Here is a 16,914-nt window from a genome sequence, read left to right on the forward strand (position 1 = left end):
AGTGCTTTTATGAGGTTAAAGCAATTTGGGGAGGGAAAAGTCGACGATGGCTCAGCAGGGCTTGCTTCACGTTGCTTGGCTGTTCGCAGGGTTGCATTTAACGGAATATGAAAATCAATTTACAGCAAATCGAGATGGGGGTTAGTGGACAGGCTTCCTCCTAGCATAGAGGCCACAGTGGGTAAAGGGCAGGGGGTTGCCGGGGGGCTTTGTGGCCAATCGCCCTGCTATTTACCACTGCCATGTCACTCTACCGCAAAAGCAGCTGCAAAAGAACACCACGAGAATCGGCCTCCCGACCGGGGGATGCACCACCACTAGGCCCAACCGGACCTGGATGGGGTCCCTGATCTCCTACCAATTCCAACGACACGGTCGACACGGTCGAACCGCCTCCTCCTGTGTGCATCTGTGGTCTCGGTCTTGGGCCTTCTCGCCATATTTTTTTTCGTCGGTCTGCTCGATCGTTTCGTTCGCTCTGCAGAGGCAACGAGTCGGTGGACTGTCAGATAGCAAACCGGCGATCGAGTGTTCGTCTAGCCTTGCTTTTTGTGCAGTAGAGACAATCCACCCAGCCGCTTGCATTTTGCAATTCATCAATCACTCAATCACACACACTCCTTACGGCCGCCACCTGGCTTCCTCTCCTCCCTTCTCGTTCATACCAAAATATCGCCCAATGACGACAACCCGTCTCAGTTCCATTGCGATACAACCACCACTCTTTTACTAAGTAGTTACTCTTTTCTTCGTACGTTCGCAAACTGCCTCAACCTTGCGTCGCCCCCAGTCACATGAGCTCCGGGTGTACTAACTTATCCGCGCCACCAGCGATTCAGTCGGACATATTACAGACGAAACGTGATTTCTCCCAACCTCATCCACGCCTGCCTGTAGTTACCCGTTACACCTTATCACTGTACCAGACTCTTTTCGCCGCTGGGACGTACCACCGCGGGTCACGATAGTCGCTTTCCCACCCGCCGACCACTTTTTTTGCTGCAGGTTCGGTCGCCTCGACTACCAGCCAACGCTAGAGGCAACCGGCTCTTTAGACCGACTCGATCTTAGCCCATCCTTCACTCGACGCTCCTTCACTCTAATTTTTGGCTCTCGTCTCCTTAAGCATCATTGGCCGTTCAACTGGCTCCCCGCTTCCCGTCGAGCCATCCCCCCGAATCCGCTGTTTTGTTCTGGCTCTGCTGTCCGGGTTCAGGGCTCGCGAACCACTCATCTTCTCACCGGCCTCTTGTGTCTCGTCACGCATCACAGCTCTCTTGCTAGGTCCGGTTAGCGCTTCTAAAGGGCCCGGACTGCCGCATTCATCCATCGCCCTACACCCTCTCGGAACGAATAATTCTTGTCCTCTCTTGTTGCTGAAGACCATCACACAACTTGTCGCCTTCCACGACCAACTCGCCCAGCATCGGTGTCGTCGCCTTTGCACCCGGTGCTCGGGATCGATATGGCAGCCATGTCCGCCGCGCCGGGAGCAACCACCTTTGCCCACTCAAATACCTGTCAGGGGAATCACGCGGGTTGGAAGTCACATTCGGATCATCATGACGTGAGTTTTTCGCCGCTATGCTATGGTCGGGTTGGCCCGCATGGAGACATCCCACGTCGCTGCCACGCCGCGCTGAGACATTGGATTGCCCCTTGCAGCAGTGATGGAACCTTAAAGCAAAATATTTTGGACAGTTGTAGCTAACCTAACCCATTTCAGGAGTACACGCACGACGCGGATCAAGACTCGACATATGGGTCCGCGAGAGATCCTCTTTATACCCAAGATGAGAACGCGTACCGCGACCCCTTTGCGAAACGAGACCCAAACGAGCCGTTCCCTGCAACCAAAGAAGCCTTCGCAAAACGAGACCCGAACGAAGCGTTCCCCGCAACCAAAGGTAGGCACCACTTCGATATGCGTTGGCAGACAAAGAAGCATGAGCCGCCTTGAGAATGGAACCTGGGCGACAGTACATGTACCTTATGCTAACACCCCGTAGAAGCCAATGGCGGCCGGACGTCACGTCCTGAAAACAAGCGGTCTCACACGGATGGCCACCCCGTTTCACTGGAGGACGAGGAAAACAAATGGATCCACCGTGATAAGCTAGCCAAGATCGAGAGTGAAGAGCTACAGGCCGCTGGCATCACCCTGCCAAAACCTCGCTCGCAGAGCCGCCCCCGCAGAGACAGGAGCACCGACAAGGCCAATGGGCCGAGACGTGCGACAGATGCTTCGGACCAGCCTTTGCCGAGGTCTCAGGAAAAACTCGACGCCCACCACTGGCTCCGCGGAGAAAGCTTCCGACCACGAGCAGGGTGGTAGTTGGGATTTCCGCCTACCAGACGAAATAGCAGAGGATCCGAATGAGTATTGGATCACCAGTGAGTCACTAGGACCGAAAGGATCCCGCATACCGATTGCCAAAGTCAGTCCAGCACCCATTCCTTTAGATTATCTCGAACGTGATGCCCCTGTTCCCCGCAAGCTGAGCGGGACCCTGGCCCTCCCCGACGACGACTTTTCGCTTACCAACCTAAAGCCCCGATCAAGGAGTAATAGTGCCGTCCTTGATGAAGTGACCAAGTTGCATGCCGCGCAGCCGCGTTCGACCAGTGAGGCCTCACCAAAGAAAACCCCTGCCGCAGGCAAGAAAACCATTCCGGCCGCCGCAAGGTCTGCCTCTGCAAACGGTAACGGTCGAGGAGCCACGGCGCGACCCAAGACTCGTTCCGGCCCTGGTCGGGATAAAGGCTCCACCACAGCAAGGCCAGGCACACGGTCCGGCGAGCTTTCCCCTGTTGCTAAGTCTCCTGAGGGTGAACCTCCATGGATGGTGTCGGCCTACAAGCCGGACCCAAGGTTACCGCCTGACCAACAACTCCTGCCCACGGTGGCGCGGCGGTTACAGCAAGAGCAATGGGAAAAGGAGGGCAAGTTTGGCAATACGTACGACAAGGAATTCAGACCGCTTAACGAGCAGGAGCACTCGCGACCACCCGAGCGGCAATCCCAGCCTGAACCTGAACCCGTCGAGGAGGGGACAACAGACGAATGGCCACTTCGGGCAGGTGAAGGTCGTGCGGAAACTAAGAGCCCGACCCCGAGCCGACCCGGAACCAGTTCGTACTCGACCATGCCTAGGTTAAACAGCAAATCGAGCCATCATCCCCCCGTGGCCACCAGCCCTCGATCACCAGCGGCTCCTCAGCTCAATCGGGTGCCCAGCAATCCCAGCCAGATCACTCGGATACCGACGCAGCCAGAGCAACCCCCAGTACAAGAGAAGCAGGAGGAGAAGAAAGAAGCTGGCTGCGGCTGCTGCGTTATTATGTAGACACGCGATGGTCTACTGCTGCCCTCTGCGCAGCTGCTTTGGGGTAGTGGGTTTCTCGGGGCCCTGACGACTTTACGACTCTCCTTTTCTTCGTTCGATCTAGCGATGGTGTTCTGCCCGCCCACCCAGTCTTCTTCACCAGACTGCCGTACCATACGCCGCGTCTTCCGCACGTCTTTTTAATCGATTACTACTATAACCACCGCCATCGCAATCCACATCTCCGTCATACATCCTCTCGACCACTTACTTTCCCGACCGACATTCAGGCGCTCTTCAAGTAGAGCAAAAGACCTGGGTGCAAATACTCTGCTTTCAGCAATCGAAAATTTCCTTTACCCGCTCACCTCGCGAACATTTTTTCCACCACCAAAAATTCTCGGCGTTTATAGGATGGTTCAAGAATCCGTACCGGAGTTTATTGGCGTACATACAGTTTACCATCTTCATCTCCCTGTGGATATCGTGTCCATCCATTATCCCCTTGTCCGGCCCTGGCCAGCAGAATTCATGGGGGCCATTTTGTGTGTATGGTCATCTATTATCCCTTTTGGCTGTCTATTCATTACACTATTGGTTGCTGTTTTTTAAGCATCATGCATGCAAATCCCGCAGAGAGGAGGCCCTTAGAGAGGGATGTTAAGGGGGGTCAGTTGAGAATGCAGATGGTCTCGGACGCTGCGGCGAGACAGGGGAGACAGAACGACAAGAGAAAGAGGGAGAGAAGAGGAGCTGACAAGTCGGTGACCCGGTCACTGTCCGACGGATACCCCCAGACCAATCTCCAGAGCCAGTACATATATTCTTGGAGAGCAGCAGTGTAAAGAGACCAACATATTTTTTCATCCCGAAGAAGCAATGAAAATCTGCCACAGCGAAGATGTTTTGAGGATTTATTTGCACCCGTGTTTCCGGAGTCTTCGCCCCGTTTGGATACCGTATTCATGTATCGCAGCTTGAATGTGTACGAGATGATTACGTCCCCATCGTACATTTGCCGAGACCACGAGGGATTCCCGAATGTTTCGGAGATTTTGACCAAACACCTGAAAGCCCCCCGCTCTGTCCTACGTAGTGCTACCACACCTTTTGCAATACTATCAACCCGAGCTCTTTCTGTCTAACAACGACATCATATTTTTTCTAGATAATCTTACATCTGGGTAGGGAAATGTAAAACCTTGGCTGGCCTGATCTGATGTCAGGTTACGTATGCGGGGTCCTGGTCGGTCCAGTTATCCCATCCCACCTTTGCCCACTGATCGGCACTGAGGTGAGCTTAAATCAGCTGCCATCCATCCGTTCATCGATTCCGTTGATCAACCGCTCATTAAGTTCACAGCATAAGTCCATTCATCCTTTCGTTTGCCTTTCACTTCTTATATCGAATCATAGAGCCCCTAACAGTTGTATGCTGTGTAATATCGATATTATCGTATTTCTTGTAAGACCTTCCTCGATTGGTAGCGATAGATTGTTGATGACTCAACTCAGCAAGCTACCTTGGGACTAGACATCAGGTAACCACGTTGTTCGTGGAACCAGTTTAACGAGATATCTTACCTTGGTACTAGGGCTCGTGGACGTGGTAGATCAAATCACGTCTTTACTTTGGTTCCAATTCGATACATCTACTTGACGTTGGCCAATTTCAAGTACCGACCTACGAGGACCCGAAACACCTTACCTGAAAGGGGCCTACATTGTCATTGCATCTTACCTATTTGCACCCTGCCTGCCCTACCTACCACCCCTTACGTGACTTACAGCAGCAGAAACAACAACCATGGCCACACCTATCACCCAACCCCAACATCCTGAGGCAACATCAACGACAGCAGAAACCGGGGCAACGGCAACGAAACCAACGCGCAGGACCCGCATCGTCTGCATATCCGACATGCACAACTGCACCGTCAAGGTCCCGGCCGGCGACGTGCTGATCCACAGCGGGGACCTGACCAACACCGGCTCCTACAAGGAACTGCAGAAGCAGGTCGAGTGGATCGCGCGCCAGCCGCACGAGGTCAAGATTGTCGTGGTCGGGAACCATGACACGACCATTGACGCGCCCTTCTACAAGGAGCACGGGGCGTACTTCCACCACGGCCAGCTGCAGGACGTGGAGGCGTGTCGGGACCTACTTCTGCAGCCGCCGTTGCCACAACAACATGTACGGGACGAGCAGAAGCAGAAGCATCAGCAGTGGATCTACCTCGAGCACGAAGCCCGCACCGTCCGCCTGACGTCGCCGGCCGGCCCGCACACCGAGTTCCGCGTCTTCGGGTCCCCCTGGACGCCCCAGTTCGAGAGCTGGGCCTTCCAGTACCGGCGGCACCAGGGAGGACGAGGGGCGGGACGCGGCGCGCATGTGGGGCGACATACCGCTCGACACCGATATCCTGATCACCCACGGCCCGGCTTTTGGTCATCGCGACGAGACGGTCGGGCGCGAGGCCGCGGGCTGCGAGGAGCTCCGAAAGGCCATGTGGCGCGTGCGGCCCCGGCTCGCGGTCTGCGGGCACATCCACGAGGCGCGGGGCGTCGAGGGCGTGCGGTGGGACCTCGGGGATTGCGGGGTGCGCTACAAGGAGGAGGTTGGGGCCGTCGAGGCGTGGATTGACCCGGCGCCTGATGGGGACAAGATCTGTTTGGTGGACTTGACGGCTAAGAGAAACAACGGGAAGGCGCTCGACAATGACGGAGGGAAGGCCACGAGACCCGAGAAGCAAGCGGTGCCGGATTCGGACGATGCGGCGGCAGCGGCAGAGCCGGGCATCGGCACGCGCGGCCTGGGCGGGGACCCGGACTCTGCCCGGAGCGACCAGGCGGCCCTGGCGGGGCGGCTGGGACGGCGGGAGACGTGCATCGTCAACGCGGCCATCCAGGCGTCGGGCTACCCACACGTAGGACCGCGCCTGCTCAACAAGGCCATCGTGGTCGACTTGGATTTGCCCGTTTGGCAGGATGGGGACTAAGGACTAAGGGAAAGAACCGGTTTGCGAAAAAGACGGTGTGGGAAAAAGGGGGGACAGGCGCTTTCCCATAGGCGCACCGCTAGTTGGCGTAAGCAGGAAAAAAAAGCACACACGGACTACAATACCTACATTCCTACGGGCACATACACACACACAGACACACACGCCGCACACGCGCATAACTTGGGTAATTGATCAGCAGCGCGCCGCCCGTTCCCGAAGATCTTGGTCTGCACTCACGGATACTGTACCATGGCTTCTGGTGTGGTCTCAATGTTTTTTTTTTCAGCCTTCCTCACGCGCGTGGTGCGGCTGGCGTGGCTAGCTGTGCTGGTCGGACCCCTTTTTACCTGGATGATCCCCATGGAAATGACATGGCTCTCCTTAGCAAGGCATAGACGGCGACGGATCAACAGCTAGGAATGATCACTTATTTAGATTTATGGATAACATGACTACAACACCACGGACCTATTTCGAGCCTCAATGCCGGCCGCGGGGGAAAATACATAATCCCCCGATTCAAGTTCAGTCTTGCAAACGAAAACCTCAATGGGTAGCACGTGCCTCGAGTTGCCCAAGGGTCTTGGGAGTTCGATACCTTTAGTCTTGCGGGTTCTTTAATATGTATTGGGCATTACCGTGGCCCGTCTGATGTTTTTCTCTGAAACCCCCTCTCCCGTAGCTCACGATGGCCTCATATTTTTCGCGACCGAACATACTGAGCTATCAAAACCTTTCTCGGCGCTTTCATCTAGAGCATCATACAACTCTCTCATTACCCCTCCCGGTTGTTGGGCAGAACCGAATTTTGCGAGTGGTTAAGCCGCTGGGACGCCTGAATTCGCGAACTCCCAACTCCCAACTCGCCACAAGCGCGTCTTGACTCGCTTTTGTCGGCTCGGAGGCCGAACGAAGCGGAGGCTCTGAGGATATGTCGCCCCGGATTGTCTTGCATGGAGAAATATGAGTGCCCACTAATCAGAACCGATAAGCTTTTTTCTGCTGCTCTTCTGTAGACATGCTATTCTGACTCTTGTGGCGGCAACTCTCAGACATGATGGCTTCTTTAGTACGGGTAGCTTGTTGGGGGTTTTCGTTTCTTTTGACACCAATGCATCTAACACTCACACTTACACACAGAGGCGATCCTTAGCCTTCCGGGTATGTCTGACAGATGAATAATGCCTAAGTTTGCGATGTCTCCAACTTCGCATGGCAAGAGCTGTGCCGTAAGGCTTATTGACGCTGCTTTCTGCCATGCCATCTGTTAAACGTTTCTCTTGTTTACTAGCTTGATCCGCTTATCAACAGAGTTAAGAGTCGCTTTAGCCATCAATCATCGCCAGGCACGGCCCACCGTTCAAGTAAGTATTGGGGACGGGACTTGACTTGGGACGGGGGAGCATTAGAGTTGAGTCGATATGACATGCATAAATTCCATGGCCCAATTGCGGTGTTGCATGGCGCAAATGCCATCAGTTGATGGGCGAGTTTGTTACTCTCTTTCCTTTTGTTCGGGCGAAAGCTAAAGTGACGTGGGAATATGCTGTACGTCGACAGCATCGTCTCTGTCTGGCCCTCCACACCACACCGGCCGCAGGGTCTTCCTGCGCATGTACTACAGAGAGAGAGAAGGCTGAGGGAGATCTCTAAGTACGACGGGAGATGTAGTAAGTAGCCTGGGCATGCAAGAGTGAGACATGCAGGAAGGAGAGTACCGTGATCTGGAGGTCTACAGTAGTGTGGTGGTGGCAGAAGTACGGGCGCTTCGAATGGGCCCAGGTCGGCCAATGACATCTGATAAATGGCGGGGTAAATGGACTGCTGCAATGTTCTGTTGCAGCGCTGCTGAATCGTCAAGAAAGTCTGAACTTTTTTTCCTGCATGGAAAAGTGACTTGCGGGTCCTCCAATGCAGCCTCATTGTGTTCCATGTCTTGTGAATGGTGTGAAGATGGGGAGAAGAGGAGGAGGGGGGAGGGATGGGATGCGTGCCGGGATACCTAGACGACTTTTACTATATTTTGATTTTGTCCGTATACCTAGACCATGCCAGGTGAGCATGGGACGCGTTTTAGACGACGGGGACCGATGCGGACTCTCGTATCGTGTTGATGAGAATTGTTTGTTAACCTAAGGTATGCTATTCTTTGCTTCTTCGCTTTCAGGGACCCGGGAAGTTGAACAAAAAGCATGGTAAGCCGTTGACAATGGAAAGGAAGACCCCGTACGTGTGCATCAAACACATGCTCTCTCTCCCTACCTACTTGCTCCCTTGCTCACCGCCCATGCGACTAACTAACGGCGGTCCTAATGCCATGCCATGCCATGCACTGCGCATAACGTCAGTTGCTTCGGGGTTTCGAGGGGCAGCATGTTTTTTTCGCGCATGCTAATTGCTAGTACGACGAGACTGTAGGTATCATCATACATATCCGATGTGTATGTTCTATATCTGTAAGATAAGCTCGATTGATGGCAGCAAGTTCAATTCATACTGTATTCGAGAAGCCATCACATCTACTCCGTACTGTACTGTTGGGTACGAGAATCCATCTCTGCGACAGCTGGGAAGGGCTTTTACTTGGCGGGCATGCAGCTCCCATCCAAAGCAATCAGGGACTGAGGGGTAAAACCCGATTATGGCGGGGCACATCTGGGAGGGCAGACGGCTGATACGACGGCTGCGACCTTTAATCGGATCCTCTCAGTCCTGTAGCGTCATGTACCTACCGCCATAGTCTCTATCTAACGTCGTAGCATCTCCTGGCTTCTGCAGAATAAGAAACCGAACGCAGGTTTCAAGTCATGAGTGTGGAGAGAGGTGACTCTTTGTCTTGGTGTCGCGGTCATGTGTTTCCGAAATTGTGGTGTCGATGGAAGCCACTAAGGCATGCGGTTTTTTGATCTTTCCACGCGAAGCTACAGTTACAGTACCTCGGTGGCATCTGTAGATCGGTGATTAATAACGGCGAGCCCCCATTTTCTGCGCTTATTAGTCGGTACCAGTCGCATCGAATATCGTGAGATAAAAAACTTGATCGGGTTCACTGTAAGGGGCACCTGGCAGCCTGGTAAGGCCGGCGGCATCCACAAGGCACACCACTCACTCGGTGCTCGGCTCGATAATGTCTGGAATCGTGATGTTGTACATCTCTATAGGAAGTCACAACCGGTTTTTTTTGTTTTGTTTTGTTTTGCCCCGAGAGAAGAGCGGGAGAAGCATGCGCTACCACTACGACTATCCTATTTCGTGGGATGATCCTTGGCCGTCGTGACCGTTGACCGCCGAATCAGGCAAGAGGTGGATCAGGGCCGTAGCGAGTCAGAAGGATCCGTCGCCCATTCATCCAGTCGGTTCATACCAACATGTCGAGGCCAAGCAACAAGCTCCCCCAGACAGAGAGATGCCTTCAAGGTACCGGCGTTGTGAGAGGTGATAGACGTATGTCGAGAATGACTGGCGACAAGCTGCGGTGAGAAACCCACTCTGCCCTCCACGCGAATTGTCCAGTTAGGTATAGGCCAAGAATGTTTTCTATCCTGAGTGTGGCTTATCCGTAGTACGTACATTCATAGCCGTAGAGTCCTTATTGCCGGATTAAATTCTACTGGACGGAAAAGAGACGATGTGACTCCGCTTGGCGCCCACCTCGCAGACAGAAGCATCACAGACGAGACGATATCACATCCCACCAGTGACCACCCACACCACACGGTTGATGGTGCACCACCAATTTGGAATGCTTCGACTCTAGCGTGCGATCGCATACCATGAGGCCCCCCATGGATACGGGCATAGTAAGAAAGCGCCCTGATCGTGATGGCGGGCGCCTTGTGTGATTGTGTAGCACACCCTCTTGCACTGCCTATGCCCTACGCAGGTTCGATGTACCTGCTTCTTCGGCGCCGCGATTGGCTACCCGGCACAGGAGAGCCTGACCTCTCAGTGCGGCCATCAACTTTGTGTGTGACCTTACACAGTCTTATTACCACATCGGCAGCCAGGGTCCAACAGCTTCCAGTCGTTCGTTCCATGCAGCTAGATAGGACTTGACTGATGAAGGGTAACATCCTCTGACTGGGTGGACTTTGCTAGACCCTGGTGCACCCTATGAGGAAGCACGCACATGAACCGTCCTTGTGTATGTCACGTCAAGTAGCTTCAGTATCATCATCATCATCATAGACCCGAAGGAAAAAAAAAAATTAGGAGAGTAAGCGATATAGCAAGCTCCCCATCATCGTGTGAGAGAGATGTTGGCCTTTTTTGCCGTGGTCCCTACTTCTGCTACTAGAGCTAGCTAGCTTCACTAGAAGATGCAGCTTCCATCGTAGCTCATCAATCATCGCTCCAAACAGGAACGTAGCAATCAATCACCTGCTTTTGCTGGCTGCACATGAGAACCGAAATGGTTTAGCACCCGGGCTCTTATCGAGTCGTGGCCCAACAGGCCGCATTCACTTGCGTTGCGCTTTGCGTCGTGGCCTGATGGATGTGCAACAACACGTGGACAGCGTCTTTTGCCAGAGGGATGATGAAATGATCCTCAATATTGGACCTGTCGGCGACGACGAACAGGTTGTGTGTGCATTCATCAATTGAACCACCACCCAGATCAGAGGCCCAGCTGCCAGCGAGGTTTTATGAGGGTCGGCAGCCAGCGATTTATCGCAAGACAACTGGAATGAGGCTGCCAATCCTGTGATGGTTGGGTTTGGGTTTTTATGTAAGGTGCTTATGGGGGTTTTTTAAACACGGCAGGTTTGGGGGGCGAGATTCACACTGTGAGTTGACGATAATAACCCAATCGGCACGACGTCGGAAAGCTGCCGGGCTGCACCCAACGTCCCATGTTTCGAAGCCCGTGGAATTGTCACGATGCTTTGGGCCGTCCGAACCAGTCAGACGCATACCGCCTGCGAAGAGTCTGTCGGCGATTGGACGGTGTGGATCTCCCAGGGCCTACTGGCGTAGCTGGCTGTCAAATCATTCAACGTGTAGGGGACCCTTTCCGAAGGGGGCCCCTCTGTAATATGTAATCGATAAGCTAAGCGAGTCGGTCTCCTCGCAAACTGCTTACCACTACGTAGTTGAACTGACGCAGCTGCGCTCGACTCGCAAGCGCTATCATGGCGATTTGCGTGTCTACGTTTCTGCGAGGCCGCCAGAGACCCGCCCAACCAGCCCTTTGGATGTGCCTGCATGTGGTGCCAGCTGTTGGCCCCGTCCTGACCCAATGACCACCAATGACCTTGAGGCCGCCAGGCCGTTGGACGCATCCGTCCGTCTGTAGATCATCTGAGATGCGGTGGACAAAGGAAACTGGGGAAAACTACATCATAGGGGTCGGCCTCGTGGCTCTGGATGATCCACGGTTGGGTTGGGCCTCTCGAGGTTGGTAGACGCAAATCAATGGATGACTCCTACTTTGGCTCTACGTGACATACAGAAGAACAATGAAGCTTGCGAGGCGACGATAAAACAAAGGTGGAGGAAATGAGGATATAGTCGAGCGACTTTGCCCGTCGACCGTGTTCACCGCCATTGCACTAAAGTACTTACCGACGGAATCGCAACACACAGCAACAACCGGCTTCCAGGTTTCAACAGCAGTAGCTTCTTCCGACCATGCGGATACATCCCCACCTAGACATTGCCGAATCGAGCCAGACTCGGCTTTGTCGCCTTGTTATTCACCAGGTCAACAACAGACCGCAAGTGCGAAGAGGGGGAGAAAACAACAATTCGGTCAGGTATCGTGGTGGATTGAGGGTAGTAGGTTGGCATCAAAAGCAAGGCTGGTGAAATAGGGGAGGATATAGCTTATAGCTTCTCGTGGCCGCATGTCCCTGTTCTCTGCAGCAGCGAAGAACGAAGAATCCCATCATCATCATCATCAGTCATCCCGTCCTCTCGCCTGAGAGATTGAAACACTCAAGCAATCAATACCAAGCTTGCACTGCCATTCTTGCCACCACCCAGCCCTGTCAGGAACGCGAATCAATCTGGGGAGGTTTTATAGCTCGACTCATATTGATTCATATTTCGCCATCTCGAAAATTCGCCATCAAAACAAATCGATAAGGTACATTGGGGATTCTTAAGGGAGGCCCATTTTCCTCCGGCCGGCTGGTACTCTGTCTGCCTGCATTGCATTAGGAACAAATCCATCGAAACCGACCGACAACGACCATCTCACGGCTCACCTTGTTCGTTAATCTGTCACACATCTTTCTGCACGTACACATACTCATCCTGATAGGATTAGACGTTCGTCGTAACCGGCTGGCCGTTTGTTGCGCGCACTCACCGACTGATTACACAACCACACCACACTCATACACCCGAGACCAGGGGTATGATTATCTCTAAGATCACAAGGTTGTTGCATCTTTGGTCGTAACACTCCCACACTGACCCTGGCCGCCTGGTACATACCCCGGACTCCCTGGTCATCGCCAACGCCGAATACTCCTTCCCTTCCCTTTAGGATCAGAAGGGAACAGAGTGTTTTGTTTTACCCTGACTGGAGAAAGAAGAAGACGAATAAGCAGGTCATCATCCGCTTCGTCATTATCCAGCAAACTAGGACAGGCAGAGACCAATAGCTCTTTGCCGGCTTCTTCGTAGGTCCGACTCTTCGCCAACTGGCTTGAATGAAACACGCAACACCATCTGATTTGCAACCCTTCGGAACGGCCTAGCGAGACCGGATCGTAGAGTTCAGATCCTCCTTCACCCGACGACCTTGAATCGAGGAGGGTCCCTCTACCCCCAAAATACGACAACACGCGCATCAAAACGGGGAAGACAGCTAATTCCCGGCTCCAAAGCATAGAATAACACTGTGCAAGGCAGTGTATTGTTCAATCTCACCTCTTACTCGCCGAAGTGCTCGTTACGGAAGCGCGGGAAGACGTGGTACACTCATCAAAATTGTGCAGTACTGTGCTGTGCATTTACGACCTTGTACCGCTTTAAGCTGAAGAAAAGCATCGGCCAGGGCGAAAAAGGCGAAAAGCCAGCGTTGATCCCTGCTCAGCTCAGCACCAGTCTAAAACCCTCCGCTCGTCAGTCGCCCGCTTCCCAGTCAACTGGCGCCATTTTGGCCCGCTGCCAAAAGGGACGATCGCAAAGAATAGCGCATCCCTCTCCAGCCCTCTCGCAACTATCTCAGAGCTCAGAGTGAGAGAGAGTACTGCCACTGTGGGTTAGCGTTGTTAGCGCACCTCCAGCAGCACCACACCCAGCAGCAGAACTTGGGTACCTACCTCCCTACCTTGGCCAGACTGGGCTCTTTCGTCACTGAGTAAGTACCTCCCTCCCCTCAAGTACGTTAAGTACCCGACCCCCTCCAGTGCACCAGTGGCCAGTCAGCCTTCTGCGATGGTCTGGTCTATTCCATCGGATTGGACATCACTGATTGATTGATTGACAGAATACTTCCAGGCCGGAGACTAGAATAGGAAGTGGCACGGTCGGTGGACCAGCAGGACCACTCGACCATTCAGCAGCCCTTTCGGCTCCATTCTGCTTCTTCTCACGCAGTTGCGTCGCTACATCGCTACATCGCTACATCGCTACTCTTCAGTCCCCCAGCTTGGCACTGCACTCAAGCCTCAAGAACCGGGCTCACCCTCCATCAACTAACCTCGCTCTCTCTTCCCCCTTCTTCCTCAAGTCACGCCGTGACCTCATCGTCAGACAACTTCGTTCTCTCAACCACCCAAATTTTCCTCAATCGCTTCCCCCCCAAACCCAATCCTCCCACCATCACCACACACACTACTGGGACAATCCGATCCCGATCCCATCTTGTTTTCTCTGGCGCCAGTTCTTAATTGATTCTGGCCTATCCCCTTTTGAGCCCGCCGCGTGAACTGCATACTACCGACCCGTTCCCCGGCTTTTACATCATTCCCTCGGCTACCGACACCTCTTCTTGTTTCACTGCTGGTCAAACGCTTCAAGACTTGGATTGTTAGCATTTCCGCCGCATCCCATGCGATAGACTCACTCACCACCACCTACAACCCATCAACGCTGTTGCTTTTCCGTCTTCTTGCCGGAGACTGAAGCAATATCCATCCACAATCCAGTCAGCTGCAGAGCCAAAACGCACGCAGTCCAGCCCCGTCGGCAAAGCCCCCAAACGGCGAGGCTAGTCGCAATCACAACTACCGCCCGCCATCATGTTTGTCCTGCCCGATGATCCCTACGCACGCTTAGGTGTTTCCAAAGATGCCCAGATTCCCGAGATCCGGCAGGCGCACCGGAAACTGGTGCTTAAGTGTCACCCCGACAAGGTGTCAGACCTGGAACAGAAGGCCATCAAGCAGGAAGAGTTCCAGAAGGTGCAACGAGCGTATGAGATGCTTTCAGATAGCAATGAGCGACAAAAATACGACAACATGGTCCGCGCCAACGAAATGGAGAAGACGAACGCCCGGATTCGCACCGAGCAGGCCGCATACTCCAGTCGCACGCCTCCACGTCGTGAAGCCACCACCGAGTCTCATCACTACAATGTAAGGATGGCCGAGCCACGCTTCGAACGCTCGTCTTCGGGCTATGTCCCTTCGCCTAAAGGCGCCCCCGTCTATTCTTCCTCGGCACGGACCCCGCCGACGAGGTCATACGAAGAGAACATCTACAGCAGCAGCTACGATGACGGCCGGGATCACCGGAGTTCGCGGAAAGCTGGGCAAACTACCTACGAGAGGGAGGCGCCTTCTTCGCGACGCGCTGAGGAGGACAAGAGGTCGAGACAAGAGGCGGACAAGGCGTGGGACCGGCAGCGTGAGAAGGCAGAGAAAGACGCGAGCAGACGGAAAGCCGAAGACAAGGAACGGGAACGCAGGGAGAAGGAGAAGGAGAAGGAGCGCCGCAAAAAGAAGGAGGAGGTTCAGCAGAAGGAGCGGAAGCGCGATACCGAAGACAAGCGAGCCCGCCACCGATCACCGTATCATGAGGAGGAGCCTCCCTCTCCCATCATCGTGGATGCTCTACACAAGACGGAGAAATCATCATCCAAGGCCAAAGCCAATACCCGAGCCAAGGTTGTTGACCCCCCTCCCGTCCGGGAAGCCATCGCCGAGGACCGCCACCGTACGAAGGCAGATGCTCATCTCGAGTTTGCGGCACATTATCTGCAGACTTCGCGGAATAAGGTGGCTCCTGGACTTGCTAGGTCAAAAACTTATCATCCATCAACGGGCTATGCGCCGCCCGTGCCAACTCCCCCTCCGGGCGGTTGGTGCGATGGCACCGCCGCCCCTTCCTATTCCTGAAGATGACGAAACGGTAAAGCGCTCCTCAGCTCGCCGCTCGTCACACGATACACCCCGTTCCAAGCTCTCCTCGTCGCACAGGAAGTCGAGTAAGCATGAGGAGGAGTCGCCACGAGTCATTCCCGGCCTGAAGAAATATAGCACCATGCCTAGTCAGCGTCACTCGCCTCCCGAAGTTCCGGAATCTCCTCCCAGGATACACCGAGCCCAGACAGATTCCTGGTCTCGGCCAGCTCCCGGGCCCCACCCTGGTCTTTCTCGTGCTCAGACGTGGTACCCCGCGCAACCTGCAGAGGAGGACTACCGTGACAGGAGTCGATCTAGGCACCAAGCCCGTTACCATAGCGACGAGGACTACGGTGACCATTCTGAAGACGAGCGTTACTCGCGCCGCCCGACGAGACATCACTCGCCCGAAGCTCCGAAGACCAAGTTCCGCTACACGGTTGAGGGTAGCAAGGCCATTCCCGTCCGCAGTCGCGCCGAGTCGCCCGCGAGACGCGGATACAAGACGGGCTACTACGGCCACGAGGCGAACTCCGGGCGCCCGATGGCCTCCTATGAGGCGTACGAGCAACAGCCTGCTTACTTCCCCTCCAAAGTCAAGTATGCTCCGAAATACGACGTTGACGACGTGGCATACTCTACTACTTCGGAAGCTGGATATCGGATGACGGAGCCCGCTCAAGTCTACGGATACTGAGAGGGCTAGCCATTCTTCAGCGCTACGCCTTACCGGATTGCAGGATTCTGCTGCACTCCTCGAAATATCATGACAACTTCAAAGTTGATGTATTTTTTGCTCTTGTCTTTTTATCGCATTTTCATGGGCGTGCGTTACTATGAGGGAAATAACCTGGCCAGAGGGCCACATTTGGAGTTTGGGAGACGATTTATCGGGCACGGGGTTTCACACAATCTATCATACCGATTTGAAATTCATGAGATGCAGTAACGATTTGATGCCTTGGATGAAGGTTGGCGGGATGGACGAGGATGCATGACGGAGAGTGGTTTTCGAATTAGATACACAACAACGCTTCTTCAGTCATTGACACCCACCCTTTTTCCGCCTGCCAGCTTTGACGAGTCTCAACGGGGATCATGCCGTTTCTGGCTTTTCACCTGTATTCTTGGAAGATTTTGGAGTCTATTTTTGCTATTTATTTTCTTCTCGTCATCAGTCATACACACTCATGCACGCTACGTCATATCATACCACGTTATACACACACATAGTTATACACCAATTGCATCGCCTGTATGGGAAAGGGGGGGGCTTTTGACGGGTGG

The 16,914-nt window shown here is 53.9% G+C and overlaps 3 protein-coding genes across 3 annotated transcripts; all 3 read left to right on the plus strand.

Annotated features, from left to right (window-relative positions):
* Positions 1–1,474: 1,474 nt before the first annotated feature.
* PG994_003035 (uncharacterized protein) lies at positions 1,475–3,347 on the plus strand (the record flags this gene model as incomplete). The annotated part of the gene is made up of 4 exons (XM_066854444.1): positions 1,475–1,567; positions 1,727–1,907; positions 2,010–2,231; positions 2,266–3,347. 4 exons carry the CDS (start codon positions 1,475–1,477, stop codon positions 3,345–3,347), a joined length of 1,578 nt encoding a protein of 525 aa, XP_066720299.1.
* Positions 3,348–5,133: 1,786 nt separating this feature from the next.
* On the plus strand, positions 5,134–6,325 carry PG994_003036 (uncharacterized protein; the record flags this gene model as incomplete). Its single annotated transcript, XM_066854445.1, has 2 exons — positions 5,134–5,651; positions 5,674–6,325. The coding sequence occupies 2 exons, from the start codon at positions 5,134–5,136 to the stop codon at positions 6,323–6,325; spliced, it is 1,170 nt and encodes a 389-aa protein (XP_066720300.1).
* Positions 6,326–14,523: 8,198 nt separating this feature from the next.
* PG994_003037 (DnaJ domain-containing protein) lies at positions 14,524–16,324 on the plus strand (the record flags this gene model as incomplete). Its single annotated transcript, XM_066854446.1, has 2 exons — positions 14,524–15,583; positions 15,624–16,324. The coding sequence occupies 2 exons, from the start codon at positions 14,524–14,526 to the stop codon at positions 16,322–16,324; spliced, it is 1,761 nt and encodes a 586-aa protein (XP_066720301.1).
* Between the last annotated feature and the right edge of the window lie 590 nt (positions 16,325–16,914).

Source organism: Apiospora phragmitis, assembly GCF_038363925.1.
Source record: "Apiospora phragmitis strain CBS 135458 chromosome Unknown utg000003l:1.0-2676785.0:1.0-2680665.0, whole genome shotgun sequence".
NCBI lineage: Eukaryota > Fungi > Ascomycota > Sordariomycetes > Amphisphaeriales > Apiosporaceae > Apiospora > Apiospora phragmitis.